General features: G+C 43.1%; 1 protein-coding gene across 2 annotated transcripts in view; it reads left to right on the top strand.

Annotated features, from left to right (window-relative positions):
* LOC121316672 (thyroid adenoma-associated protein-like) overlaps positions 1–14,656 on the top strand; it is a 154,171-nt gene that overhangs the window by 67,363 nt on the left and 72,152 nt on the right. For both annotated transcript variants that reach the window (XM_041251718.1, XM_041251719.1), the window contains exons 27-28: positions 1,895–1,984; positions 4,277–4,408. In XM_041251718.1, the coding sequence (XP_041107652.1) occupies positions 1,895–1,984; positions 4,277–4,408 (222 nt within the window). The remainder of the gene's footprint in view (positions 1–1,894; positions 1,985–4,276; positions 4,409–14,656) is intronic.

Here is a 14,656-nt window from a genome sequence, read left to right as displayed (position 1 = left end):
TCGTGATGTGTTAGTTATAGAGTAACAAAGATCTATCCCTTAATCACACGAGCAGGTCCACAACTCAGACCCTTAGTGACGGATCATCCAATCCAGTGTAACTGACTGACTTCAGACTCCTCATCGGTGGTCATTATCCTCCAATTTCAAACACTTTCCACTGGCTCAGTGTTTCAATTAATCAGACCTTTTTATAATGATCTAAACAGTGGCAAAACAAAATACCCTAAAACTCTTAACCCTGATATAGCGCAAATCCTTCTCCATTGTATTGCATTGCTAAGTGATGAAGAATAAATCACCCATGTGGGCCTGTTATATAGGGTTAAAAGGTGATGCTGTTTAGATCATTAAAATAGAGTCCCATGTGAGCTAAACACTGTAAATGAGTAGAAACCAGGAAGCATCTGTAGCGTTCTATAGCCTTACACTGTCTCTGAAGAGGTCAAGGAAAAACGATAGACTGCTAGTGCATTCTAGGAGAAATGCAGCACACCACATTTTTGGATGGTTGTCCTGAGTGATGCTCACACTTTTTCAATTTAGAAAATGTATTTCAAAACCTCAGTTATCGCTCCTTTAAATAAATCCCAGTTCGCTCTGTGTACTGACCCTTGTGTCCCTGTTGAGTCAGTGTCCTACCGTTTAAAAATAAAATTGAATTTAGTGTCATCTCCACTAGCCATCCACATGCAGACAGGACAGCCAGGATGAGACATCTCAATGGAACTAGAACTAAAAATAAATTTTAAAAAATAAAAGAACAATTCATAATTTTAACGTTGAAAGATTAGTAGCGGCATTTGAAAAATGGAAAACTGCGTACGAGAAGTGTATATTTTGATTATGCACATTACTGGAAAATTTAGTAACACGAGTCACATAAGCACGTTGTGCTATTTGCAGAGTCTCTCTGTTGAGTAACTCTCTCTTTCTATTTAGTGTTAGGCTGGTGAACACCTCTGTCTAGTTCTCGATTGCCTCTGGCCAAGGCCCCCCTTTGTTCCAGAGTCTGGGTTGTTTGCTGAATGACTGGACTTCCCAATGACAGCAGTAACATTTCAGACGGAATTTGTCTAATTACCAGAACACCATTCAGGTTGTGTAAGTCGGGTTTGCCTACTGCAAATTAAACTCAAAAGCTTTGGTTACAGTCATGCGAATTTGACGTCTGGGGAATTGAAACTCTGTAACGTCTATGTGCCTGAAGCCCAGTGGGTTGAGAACCAGACGGGTTTGAACCTAGTTGAGGTGTCAAAAGTGTACAGGTCGGAATGGTACAGTAGATGTCTTTTTTCTCATGTGAATTAATTTTACTGTCGAAAATATTGGCAACTGGTGAATGAATCTGAGCTTTTGTGTGATGTCCTGGTGCAGACAGCTGAGGGGCAGGCCTCACTGTGATACTGGGAATAAAATGAGATTGAACTGGTTGCGTTATGCAGAAGAAAACGTAGGGTAACAAAGCACTCTTGAGATTTATTTATTTCAGTTTTTTGCATGACACGTTTATCTCCTATTCAACACTGTAAGCTGTTTATTCTGTTCCCACAGCTGGTTTGTATTTGAAAACAGTTTCCTTTATTTTGTTATATTTGAGTGTTGTGTTAGCAGTCAAACCACGACCGTTGTTACATGTATTTTGTAAAAATATTTATGCAAGTATACAATAACAAAAAAAGGAAGCCAAAAACAAACAAAATCAATGTGCTTCTAACACAAGGCTTGTTACAGCAGATAAATGGCAGACAAAACAAGGTCCCATTTGAAGCTGAATCCAGATAAATTATCATCTTCATGTGTATTCTCAGCCTGACTGGGTTATGTATTAGATGTACTCCTGATTCTTTGTCCAGCTATTAACCCCTGCTTTTTCTTCTCTCCCCTCCTCTAGGATGATAGGCCGGGAGCTGTTCAGCCGGTTCCCAGCCCTCTACCCCTTCCTGCTGAGGCAGCTGGAGACTGTGGCCAGCACCGTGGATGGGTAAGAGACATGCTAGCAATGCACGCTGTGTACCCTACTGTGCCACCAGTCCTATTGCCCCCAAACCTGTACAGCACCTCTTTCCTGGTTCTCGCTCTCCATTTGTGATCAGGCATGTAGCAGAGCTGGTGTGGCTGAGATCAAGGACTGCAGGGCTCCCGAGTGGCACATCCAGTGAAGTCGCTCCGCGTGGAGTGCAGGATGTGCCCTATAGCCTGGAGATCACAGGTTTGAGTCCAGGTTGTGCCATTGACTGGCCGGGAGATCCCAGGGGCGGCACACAATTGGTCGAACGCCTCCTCGGTGGGGAGGGTTCAGGTCGGCAGGGTAATCCTTGGTTCACCGCGCACCTGTGGCCAACAGGGCGCCTGCGGGTCTGCTGTAGAAGCCACTCAGATGTGTGTTGTCCTCTGGCACTATAGGGCCTGGTGGCTTCGCTGTAGCCCGGCAGGACACGTTTTGGCGGACACGTGTGTCTGCCGCGTTTCCCGAGTCGGCATGGGAGTTGCAGCAGTAAACCGGGATAAAAATAATAATTGGGCATTCCAAATTGGGGAGAAAACTGGGGTAAAAAAAAAAAAAAAAACTCCTGTTTAACCTGTACCAGATTTTAATATGAACTTGATCAACCCAAGAGTATCGGGAACAAGCTCAGGTGTGTCTGATTTAAAACACTAAAAACCAAGGTCAAACTGCCCTCAACAGGAGTCATATTTCCACCCCTGGCCGAGACCCATATGAGCTAAATTGATTTCCTTTTCATTGTTTTTTTTTACCAACCCTGGTTTTTACGTAAGTTAACAGGTAGTCTAATACTAGTGCTAATCAGGGTCTCTGAAACACGTCGTAAATGTTCAGTGTAAAGAAGCATTTTGAAACCGTGTATACAGTGATAATGCTTCAGTGCTGTAGATGCATTGCTTTTGTGCTGAAAGTACAGTAGAACCTGTGAATAAGTCGAATCCCCTTGTACTGTAAAACCACATAGGAACCCCAGCCCCACGTGCTTTCTCTGCATGAATACCTGCACCCCTGATTGCTGGCAGCAACCCTGGCACACCTTGTTGTTACAGTAGCAACATACTGAGGCGAGACTCGTTTGTTAGCAATTGCTTTTTCTCATGCTGGAATGACATCACAATTGTGCTGTATCCTGGCGAACGCTGAAATGAGACGCTAAGCAAAATTGCAGTGGTCATAATTATTAGGCTATTAGATTTCATACCTGAAGCCTGTCATCATTAGAGATCGGTATCGTTTAATTGAATCATTTGTGTAATGAAAAGAGCTCTCCGAGTGTTATTCAGTTGGAGCTGGATGTCGTTCTTTGTCGAGTAATTACCTTTGCAGCTGTACAGACAGCAGGACCAGAGCCGCTGGCTTCGACTCCCGAGTGCTGTTTTCGTGCCAGTCAGTAATATGGTTGTTTCAGTTTAATGTTGCCACCGAGTTTCTTCCCCCCAAGTCTGTAAAAACACTGCTGGCAGAAACTTTTAATTTCCATTCCTCGGCTAAGAAAAACAACAAGGCATTGACTTTTTGTATAAAAGCATGTGTTTCCTGTGCAGCTGGAGACTCGCACACAGCTCAGGGAGGGGTAGCTTCTAGTTTAGTTTTCTCGGCAATAAAATTAATAACCCAAGGATCAGCTGATGCAACCAGGGTTCAGTCACTTTATCCCAGACAGGTACTGACTGCTTGACTGTCTCTGTCCCACTCAGTGATTTCAGGGGTCCTGTTGACACTCTCTTAGTCTCTGTCCCTGTGTGTGTATGTGTGTGTGTCTCTCTCTCTTTCTCCCACTCAGTGATTTCAGGGGTCCTGTTGACACTCTTAGTCTCTGACCCTGTGTGTGTATGTGTGTGTGTCTCTCTCTCTTTCTCCCACTCATTGATTTCAGGGGTCCTGTTGACACTGTCTCCTCTCTCTCCAATTCAATTCAAATTGGCTTTATTGGCTGTGTGTTCGTCTTCCCCCAGCAGGATTGACAGCTTCTGGCTGTCATGCATTTTGGGGAATTCTGGGACTAAATCGCAGAATTTGGGGAAGAAGTGTCCCTGATGTTTTTATATTTTTCACAGTGTGTTAGGAAGTGAATCTCTGTCTCGTCCTCTCCTGTCTCAGAGTGACCACAGAGCCTGCTCTCCCTGTCCGGCCAGGGTTGCCCGTATCTGCCTTTTTAAATAGCCAGGTTGTGGTCACTGAGCCAGTATTTGGTCAGGATCTGCCTCTGCTTTGTGTTTCTGACAGTTACCAGGTGTCTCTCTCTCTTTCTATCTCTGTCCTGATTAGTGATTCGGGGGTCCTAAAGCTGCATCCTTGCCTCTTCCTCCTGCTACTGATCCTGGGGCGCCTGTACCCCTCCCCGATGGACGGCACCTCCTCCACCCTGAGCCTGGCCCCCTTCGTGCCCTTCATCATCAGGTAATGGAGAGGCGGGGCTGCCTTCAATTCAGCTGTGCCTTGCTGTGCATTATTGTGCCTTACTGTGCATTACACAAACAACATGTATATGTTCAACAGTGTGGAAACATCAAATGATTGACTGCAAGTCTAGGGCTGGGGATTGTATTGCTCATTTTTCCTCAGACCCCTTACTAAATGTCTATCAATTCCTATAATCCATAATTCAGTAATGCAGCAGGCATCCAGTAGTAATGAGTTGCAGCCTCAACAGACACTTCTTTAATGTTATTACATCTAGAAAGTTGTTCGTCATCAACAGAGACGACTCACGCGCTTACAGAATTTAGACAGTTTTGGTGATATTCTCTCTCGGCACAGTGAAGTCCATCATTAAGAAGTGGAAGATGCATCATACCACCCAGACACTACCCAGATCAGGTCGCCCTCCCAAGCTTAGCAGCCGGGCAGGCAGGAAACTGGTTTGAGATGCCGCTCTGAAGCAAACAATGACCTTGAGAGATCTGCAAAGTTCTGTGTCTGAGATGGGAGTCAGTGTTCACACATCAACAATAAACCAGTCCCTGCAAAAAGCTGGCCTGCATGGATGGGTGGCAAGAAAGAAGCCATTAATCAAAAAGCCCCATCTTTAAGCATGTGTGGAGTTTGCGAAAAAGCATGTAGGTGATACTGCAGACATGTGGAAAAAAATTGAACTTTTCGGTCTATATTTCAAGCGTTATGTCAGGCGCAAGCCCAACACTGCACATCACCCAGTCAATACTAATCCCAGCTGTCAAGCATGGTGGTGGCAGCATCATGCTATGAGGATGCTTCTCTTCAGCAGGGACCAAGAAGCTTGTCAGGATAGCGGGGATAATGGATGGTGCAAAGTACAGGCAAATCCTTGAGGAAAACCTGTTTGAGTCAGCCAAGACTCTGAAACTGGGGAGGATAAAGCCAAAGCCACACTGGAGTGGTTGAACAAGAAAAGAATTAATGTTCTTGAGTGGCCCAGTCAAAGTCCTGACTTGAATCCAATCGAAAATTTATGGCGAGACTTGAAAATTGCAGTCCATCGATGATCCCCAACAAACTTATGAAAACTGGAGCAATTTTCCCGTGAAGAATGGGCAAAAATTTCACCATCCTAGTGTGCAAAGCTAGTAGAGACCTATCCAAAAAGACTCATTGAAGTAACTTCTGCAAAAGTTGCTTCTACCAAGTACTGACTTAAGGGGCCGAATACTTATGCAACCAGTAAATTTCATTTTGTACATTTTTTTTTGCAAGTTTTGCGAAATTTAACCTCTTCCTTATTTAACGGTATTCGGTTTAACCACTACAGCTTGGAATAAAAAAAAAAAAAAAAAAAAGTTTTTTGAAAAACTGTGCATAAATTATTTGTAATTCAAATTATATATACTTTTTTTTCTGTATTTATTTATTTTCTTAAACATAGTGCAGCGGTCTGTACAAACTTGTTTTATTTTTACTGGCTCAGTCTGTGCTGGTGTCCGCATCCCAACACAATGTCTTACACTTCTACATTGAAATGTGGCGACCGTGTTTTTCATTAAAACCAGCACCTAATGAACAAGTACAGTACTTGCCACCCATGCCAATGGCAGCTTGCCCCTGGGTGAAAGGCCTGATTGCTCAATGAACTTGCTGGCTCACGCTTCCACAGTAATCCCACCTCCTGATTTGTTTCCCATGAGATTAAACTGCAGCAGTACTGGGTTCCTAAAGGTGCATTTCACAATGTTCTCTGTTTACAGGACACACAGAGCTTTTTTTAGTGGTGTTGATGAGAGCTGCTTCTATTTTGGCAGATTGATGGGAACAGGCGTACTTTAATCGATTCCCACATTTATTTTTTTTCTTGGTGAAGATTTTACAGATATTATCAGAAAGAGTGTGTGACCATCTGCGGTTGGCTGTTTCTATCTTTATTAAACCATAAATAGGAATTTAAAAAATACACATAAATAAGAGGAATTAGGATTGCCAAACTGCAAGCACTCTTTGTATATTGTGTGTGCTTAAAAGATCTGTAACCGATTTGAATACTGACTGTCGAACAGGGCATTGAAGTCGGAGGCAGCATGTGTAGACTGTCGTACAAGGATATAAAGCCCCCTGGCTTCACCGTCTGCTTTCTCAGCGGGAGAGGAGTGTTGTGTGTGTGTGTGTGCATCAGTCCCAGCTCAAGAGGGCGCCAGAGATACACAAGCGGCAGGTTTCAATTACATTTGTTTGGGTGTGAACTTGGACCTACAATTAAAATGGTTCTATTGGGAACAGTTGTCTATCAGTTATATGCTCCCAGGGGGCTAGTCAGTGGTAACCCATTTACCCCTGTGGGTAGCAGTTGGATGGCATGTCCTTGTTGCTTGGTTAGTTTTGAACAGCTGTGTCAAAACTGCCTCATATAAGTAGAACATAAAGTTAATGAATGAGGAGGAGGCCGTTTGACCCATTTTAAGCTTGTCCGGTTGATAGTAGCTGATTGATGTCAAAACTTTAAGTTTGGGCTCTTAAAGGATCTAAGTGATTCTGCCTTCGTAACATGGCCAGGTAGCCCATTCCATCCCCTCACCAATCTCTGTGTGAAGAAGAGTCTCCTTCAGCAACATGGCCAGGTAGCCCATTCCATTCCCTCACCACTCTCTGTGTGAAGAAGAGTCTTCTTCCCTGTGTCTTAAGTCTGTCCTGGTTTCTGTACTGTGCTTAAAGTATTTGTTCTGGTTAATTATGCCAACTGCCTTTTTTAAGGTTTTAAAGACTTGTATCACATCCCCTCTAATTCTTCTTTGTTCCAGGCTACATAGATGCAGTTATTTCTACCTTATCTCTGTAGCTCAGTCTTTAAGACCTGGGATCAGTCTGGTTGCTCCTCGCTGGACTCTCTCCAATATCCAGGTGGGGTCAACACTAAAGGATCAAGTTTTAGATGTGTTTGTCATTTCATCTCTAGCTGGGCCAGAATCAGAGGACAGGCTGAAGTCATGGCACAGAAGGGAGTAGATGAGATCATGCAGAATGATGGTATCCATGAGAAATGGAAGAATTTATTGGTGTAGTGCTGTCTTTGAAACATCTTCATATTCCATGTTGAAGTATAAATTATAAGCAAAGAACAAAAGACCTTCAACATGGGGACCCATAATAAAGTACTATTAAGATGAAAGCTGAAGGATGGAAGTCAATGAATCTTTATTTTATATAGCGCCTTTCATAGCAGACCACCATCACAAAGCGCTTTACAAGATGCAGCAACAAGAAAATCCATAGTACTTCAAATACAGAGAAATGCATAATACATGATATACAGTAAAAAAAAGTAATGCATTAAATACAGTGGAAAGTGCAGAATACATGAAATGGTACATTAAATACAGTGGAAAGTGCAGAATACATAAAAGTATTTGTTTGTATTGGAGAATTGTGTGGATAAGCCTGATTGCAACATGTGATTGACATCCAGCTCACACTCTCATCAACATTTGTACTCTGTCAGGTTCAGTGTTTAATGCAGATTATTAGAAACAAAGAATTCATTTAAATGTCAAGTTAAGTAGCAAAGCCTGTGAAACGAGTTGCAGACTTCTTGAAGATACAAGTGCTATTTGTGATATGTATTGTGGGTTTAACCTGTTTAAACCATTGCATGGGAATGCATTGCATAAATATAGCCAGGCAACTTCTAGTATAGCAAAACTATGCAGTATATTTAGTGCTGTGAAGTGTTATTCAAGGACCTGTTTTGACACAGTTCTTGGAAAATATGTCACGCCCATAACAAGGTGACTTGTACCAGGACTGGAATAAAGCTTGACAGGCCGTTATGGCAGGCAGCATGGGTCAGCAGCAGCAGCAGCAGTTCTGAGTGGGCTGGTAGGCGAGGGGCAGGGCTGGTTTACTGTTTTGCTTTGGCGTTCTCTTTCCTTTATTTGGTTGGTTGGCAGGAATGCGTTTCGGCTTTTGACTGTTCCACTTGAGCTGAACTGGAATTTTCCACATGGAGGGAGGAAGCTGGGAGCTGTCAGGCCTCTGATTTGACAACACAACTTAACTGTTGGCCTTCTGCTCTTGACTTGTTGGCACAATGTTAACACAATGGAGGAAATGTGTTTGCCCATGACTGTGTACTGCTGTTGCCGTTTTAACGTCTTTGTAATAAACTCAAACTCCCAGACTAGCGTAGCTCGCATTCAACTGCCAATCGCTGCTTTTCCTTCCACTGATGTGATTTTTAAAGTTGACTTTCTTCATGCAACATCTCGAAGTTGACCGGAATTGTAGCATTGAAGCATCTGCAAGGAGCTTTCGATCTGCTTTCTTCACTAACAGCTTCAAAAAAATTGCCAGTAAAAAAATCGAATTCACCTTTACTGTACTGTATTTCATATCGCAAGACCTGGGACCAACAAAATGATAGCAATATATGTTAGGTAAGATTTACCGTAATTACTTTTAGCACTTTATACTTTAACTCTGTCCTCCCTTGTAAATGATCTGTGTGGCTCTGCTTCTTAATCCACACATCATTATCATCATTAATAATAATAATAATAATAATAATAATAAGAAGAAGAAGAAGAAGAAGAAGAAGAAGAAGAAGAAGAATATTTTTTTGACATCCTTGAGATCTAGAATGCATCATCTTGTTTTGGAGGAGTGTTGTATTCATAAGCTTGCAATTGGAGTCGGGGAATTCCAAGTTTGCATTCTTGTAGTGTCGGGTCTAGTTCCTGGAATGCGAAGGTGGACATGCATCCCTCGGAATAAACGCATTCCTGGGCAGCAGTCACTCTGTGGATAAGCACGGCTCAGTTAACCATGTAACTATGTCCATGCTATAGTCAACCAGCATCCCTCCCTTCACTGCATTAAGGGTTGGCAGGTGCTGTGACTGTGCTGGACAGAGGCAGGGTTTGCAAGAGTTCTGCACGTTTTCTTTTCTTCACGTTAATGATTGAACCCAGGATCCGTTCCTAACAGGTCCTGAGTCTTGACCCTTCCTGTGCAACTGTGCATTTCACTAAAGAGTTCCAGTGAGAGCAGTAACACGATTGCCAGAAGGGAACAAAGCGGAATGAGTTGTCGGAATGTGTTTGAACTTGGCCCACTCCATTTAATGATTAATAAATACTGGAAATGGATGTGGCAGGGGAGGAGAAAAATGGAATTTCCTCAGGCTCTCTTTTTTTTTTTTTTTTTTAAAGTTTTATTGTCTCATAATCCAAGTCAAATATCAAGTTCGCTCTTGCTTACTCACCTTAATTGACAGATCAACAGTGCCACGATAAAGAACAGTGTGCCCTGCAGTATATTGTAGGTGTTTCCATGGGTTTGCACCCTTCTCTCACACCTCGTCCACCTCCATCCCTCCACTGGCTCCAGTCTGAATGGACCGTGCTGAAGGTGTTGGTTTTTACTGTCCATCCCACCTCTGCTCCTGTGTTGAGTGTCCTTCCACTGGACATCTGTGGGCTGCCATGCAAACAACTAACATTGTGTTCAATTAATAGTTCATTTGGCAGATGGACTTATTTGGTGCTCTACGATAGGTTGTTTTAATCGGTCAGCAACAATTTGTAGTAGTAAATTCAGTTTTTTGACTAGTATGCAAGCACATGTGATCTGTACTTGTATAGGGGTAGGGGATTGGTGGGAGCTCCATTTATATTCATTGGTAGCTTATTGGTTTTAAAAAGAGAAAAAAAAAAAAAAACATGCCTGCAGAGTTTAGGGATCGGTTCCCGTGTCGGGTGTCCAGCGGATATCTGCCCAGAACTTGTACTGCAGTAATAACTAAATTAATAATAATTCAATTTAAGTTTGTTACTTTTGTAGGAAATATGCTATAGGATTTGTTATTTTGGCTAGATCCACTCAAATAAAATCTAACAGTGCGCTAGCCAACAGGTCCTCTGAACCCTTTTTCTGCATCACTGGGGTGCTTTTATAGATTTTATATTTTCACAGGTGGAGCAAAAAAATCTAATCCTTCTCGTTTCAGTGACATCAAATAGTCAGGGGGAACACTGAAATAATATACAGTATGTAGAGACCTACAGAAAAACCTACATTTACAGTGGCTTCCCAGCCTTTCAATGTTTACTCCAGGAGCGATTTATTGCTCTTCCCAGCTACAGTTCTGCAAATTTAATCAAATGCGACAGGACTGTCCAATGCAGCTCGAGCTCTCCACACAAATCAGTCAAGGGTCATTGGTGTGGATCAGGCTAATTTAGCATTCAGAGTGAAACAAGCGAACAAACAGCTGCTTGGATTTGTTATGATTTGCTGATGTTCTTAGACTGGAGAACAGCGATCCACACAAACCCAAGCAGCTGTTTCTTCACTCATTTCACTTGGACTGGTAACTTGAGCCCTTTCCACACCAATAACCCTCGTCTGCAGAGAGCTTGATTCAGATGATCCCTTTGTACAGCTCTCTTTCTCTCTTAGCAGTAGGTCTATTTTGTATGGCTCTTTTAAGAGCTCCCTGGTCATGGCAATTTTTAGATTTGGGTTTAATGTTAGTAATGTTCATTCATAGATTGTCACTCCGAAACCACAGCCGAGCCCTGGTGTATTCTTTTAGCTGGTATGTACAGTTCCTCGGGTTTACAGGATGATGACGGGGCACTGAGGCAGACAGTGTTGGTGTTGTCTCTTAGCTGGTATGTACAGTTCCTCGGGTTTACAGGATGATGACGGGGCACTGAGGCAGACAGTGTTGGTGTTGTCTCTTAGCTGGTATGTACAGTTCCTTGGGTTTACAGGATGATGACGGGGCACTGAGGCAGACAGTGTTGGTGTTGTCTCTTAGCTGGTATGTACAGTTCCTCGGGTTTACAGGATGATGACAGGGGGCACTGCGGCAGATAATGTTGGTATTGAAGTGTGTGAAGCACTTTGGGATCTTTGTGATGAAAGGGTGCTATAGAAATGTGTATTGTATTGATAATAAGGGCACACGCTCAGAAAGACTCCACACCGGAGGGAAATCGGAGAGTGACTCCACTGTCAGGTTTAACTACTAGGTGGATTCGATACGGAATTATTGAATCACTCGGCAGTGTGAAGTTCTGCGAGCATCATTCTTTGTGTACGCTGTCCAGTATGAGCACGCAGGCTGACCTCATGGTTTCTATTCATGTGTAGATGACATGCACAGTATAATACGTTAGTTCATGCGTCAAAAGATTGTCTTTTAGTGCACTGCGAGTTCTAGACAACTATTGTGAGAGCAATGGGGAGTGATTGCACAGGAACTATTGAGACGTGAATAGAGAATTACAGATTGGAGAGGTAAAGGGTATTGGAGACATTAGCAAGTTTAAAATCTGCCATCCATAGCTGTTAAACAATCAATCCTGCTGAAATTAGAAATACTAAAAAACTAAAATTCCATGACAGATGTCTTCCATTGGAAAAAGACGTCGTCCAAACATTTGATGGGTTCATGCAGCTCTGTCCCTGAAAAGGTTTTGAGAGTAATCGAATGGGTCTATCAGTAGACGAGTAAAACAGTCCCAGGCTGTGCTTCCTTGTTTTATTGCTCTTTGATAGTCTCTCAGGGAGCCATGCCACATTTTATTTATTTGGTTTCTAACTCGGTGTCCAGCCTCTCGGTTCCTGGAATATAAACCATTTGAGACGCAGTTACAGTGGGTGACTCACCAGAAACCAGCGCTCCTGAGCCTGATCCCTGAAATACTGTGCTTCAAAAGCCTCCTCTCTAAAAAGCGACTAGGGTTTTGGTTTGCTTTCTCAAAGAGATTGTGCAGTGAAAGACCTTGAGAACTGGCCCCCTCTTGCACACCAGTACATTCCAGCTGTTATCAAGATTGCTTCCCATTCCCAATCCTTATGTTGTCGCAGATTAACTGTGGTCTTTAACCCTTTCAGTCCTGGCATGGCCTTAATCTTGGTGCTGTATGTTAACCTATGCTGCTGGAAATCATTTTGTAACCTCATGGGACTCCTGGGTCCCAGGCTGAGGTAGTGGTATAAATATATGTAAAAAATACTGTTTGTCCTGTTCTCATGTATACCCAGTAAAGGAGTTTTTATTCTTCAGCTCGACAAAAATAATTCAGGACTGAAAGGATTAAAATGAACAGCTCTTAACAGGTGCCACAAAACATTGAATTCGTTGTACATTGAAGTATGCCAGATTTCTGTTTGCAGCTGTTGGTAGCAGTGGGAAAGTTCTCCGTTCATCCCGAGTTTAAACTTCCATCCCAGTGGACAGTAACTATGAAGAGCAAAAATGGTGCAAGCGTGCTTCACACAGTAAACCTGCGGGGGTCAGTGAATACGAAAGAGGGCTGATAGAAGAACCCGGGGAACAGGAAAAGGCATGAAGCATCAAAGACCTCTCCCCACCGGGTCACTTCCTTGTCCTCCTCCTTTGACGATGAAGGATCCTCTCCACTGCCCAGTCTGCTTCATTCTGTCCCCTCACCACCCTCATGTTCTTGGTTTAAGTTTTGATGGGTGTACATGTTCAGTCACTCCTTGAGGTACGAGTGTACTTGAAGGAAAGTCGTCTTGAGTGAATGCCTTTTGAATCTCCATTCATGGAACTTTGCTTCAGGCTTCTGATTGGTCAAGGCACAAGTGGGGCTGCTTGGACGGGTTACATCATTCATGACTGTCGTAGGCCTGTAAGTTTGGTTAATGATCAAGTCATTTACAGTGGCTTTGGTTATATGTGAAGATGAGAATTGTCACTGCCGTCTTGGTTTGTGAATGATCCCAGTGTAACAAAGTGTCAGTGTAGCGAGCCTGTATAAATGTGCATGCACTACCCTGCGCTTTCTCCAGCCTGGAACCGGCATCCCTACACAGAACAGATACAGGTTTAAATATATGGTAAGAACAGTTTAATTGGGCAGACCTTGAGCAGAGATTTGTGAGCGGCTGGTTCAGTCATCTCACTCGAAGCTACTTTCCCAGTCACCCCTTCTTCCCTTCCACAGCATTAGGAGCACAGATCTGGGATCCAGCAGGCAGTGTTTACACGGCGTCAGTAAGTAACCCAGCAGTCAATTAAGTTCATGTAAACTTGTTTTTGGCAGCCGAAGGTTGCTAATGAGCCTTTGTGTACACAGCTGTAGGCTCTTGCAGCCTAATCTAGTCACAGCCTGTTAAATGATGACTTGATAAATGTTCTTAATTCTGGTGAGGATGTTGGGTCCAGTCTGTTTAATTGCACTTAGATGTGGAGGAGCATACTGTACTGTACAACACTGCCATGTTTATTTAAAGGGTTTGGATTTTCTACTGTGTGTGTGTAAAGAAATAACTTCCTAAGATGGGTTTAAGCCTTGGCGAACCTTTGCCTGCACATAACTTTACTGCTACATATATTCTGTATTAAGATTCTGGATATATCTTGTATGAAACAACTGGTGGCTTATGAACAGAACACTGTATCTATGTAAGAGATGCCTGAACTGATAGTTTGATTCTTTATTCATTACGCACAATCCCAACGATAACACGTCAGCTAGGATAAGCACCTAGTTTAAAGCAGTAAATTGCAAAACTATTACAAAAAATAAATAAATAAAAAATGCTAATATCGTCTCCAGTGTTTTATGCCATGTTTTCAATCCAGTGATTTTATTGAAACTTGTATTCCGAACAGAGCCTATCATTGTGGTTATTGCAGCTTCCATTGAGTGAAAGTCTGCACACTACAGTCTGTACACTGCACTCTGCTGTTCTGAGTTCACAGTCTGCACACTGCACTCTGCTGTACTGAGTTCACACAGTCTGCACACTGCACTCTGCTGTTCTGAGTTCAGTCTGCACACTGCACTCTGCTGTACTGAGTTCACTCAGACTGCACACTGCACTCTGCTGTACTGAGTTCACACAGTCTGCACACTGCACTCTGCTGTACTGAGTTCACACAGTCTGCACACTGCACTCTGCTGTACTGAGTTCACACAGTCTGCACACTGCACTCTGCTGTACTGAGTTCACACAGTCTGCACACTGCACTCTGCTGTACTGAGTTCACACAGTCTGCACACTGCACTCTGCTGTACTGAGTTCAGTCTGCACACTGCACTCTGCTGTACTGAGTTCCCACAGTCTGCACACTGCACTCTGCTGTACTGAGTTCCCACAGTCTGCACACTGCACTCTGCTGTACTGAGTTCACACAGTCTGCACACTGCACTCTGCTGTACTGAGTTCATACAGTCTGCACACTGCACTCTGCTGTACTGAGTTCAC

This window comes from Polyodon spathula, chromosome 6 (assembly GCF_017654505.1).
Source record: "Polyodon spathula isolate WHYD16114869_AA chromosome 6, ASM1765450v1, whole genome shotgun sequence".
NCBI lineage: Eukaryota > Metazoa > Chordata > Actinopteri > Acipenseriformes > Polyodontidae > Polyodon > Polyodon spathula.
This window is presented reverse-complemented; position numbering and strand designations above follow the sequence as displayed.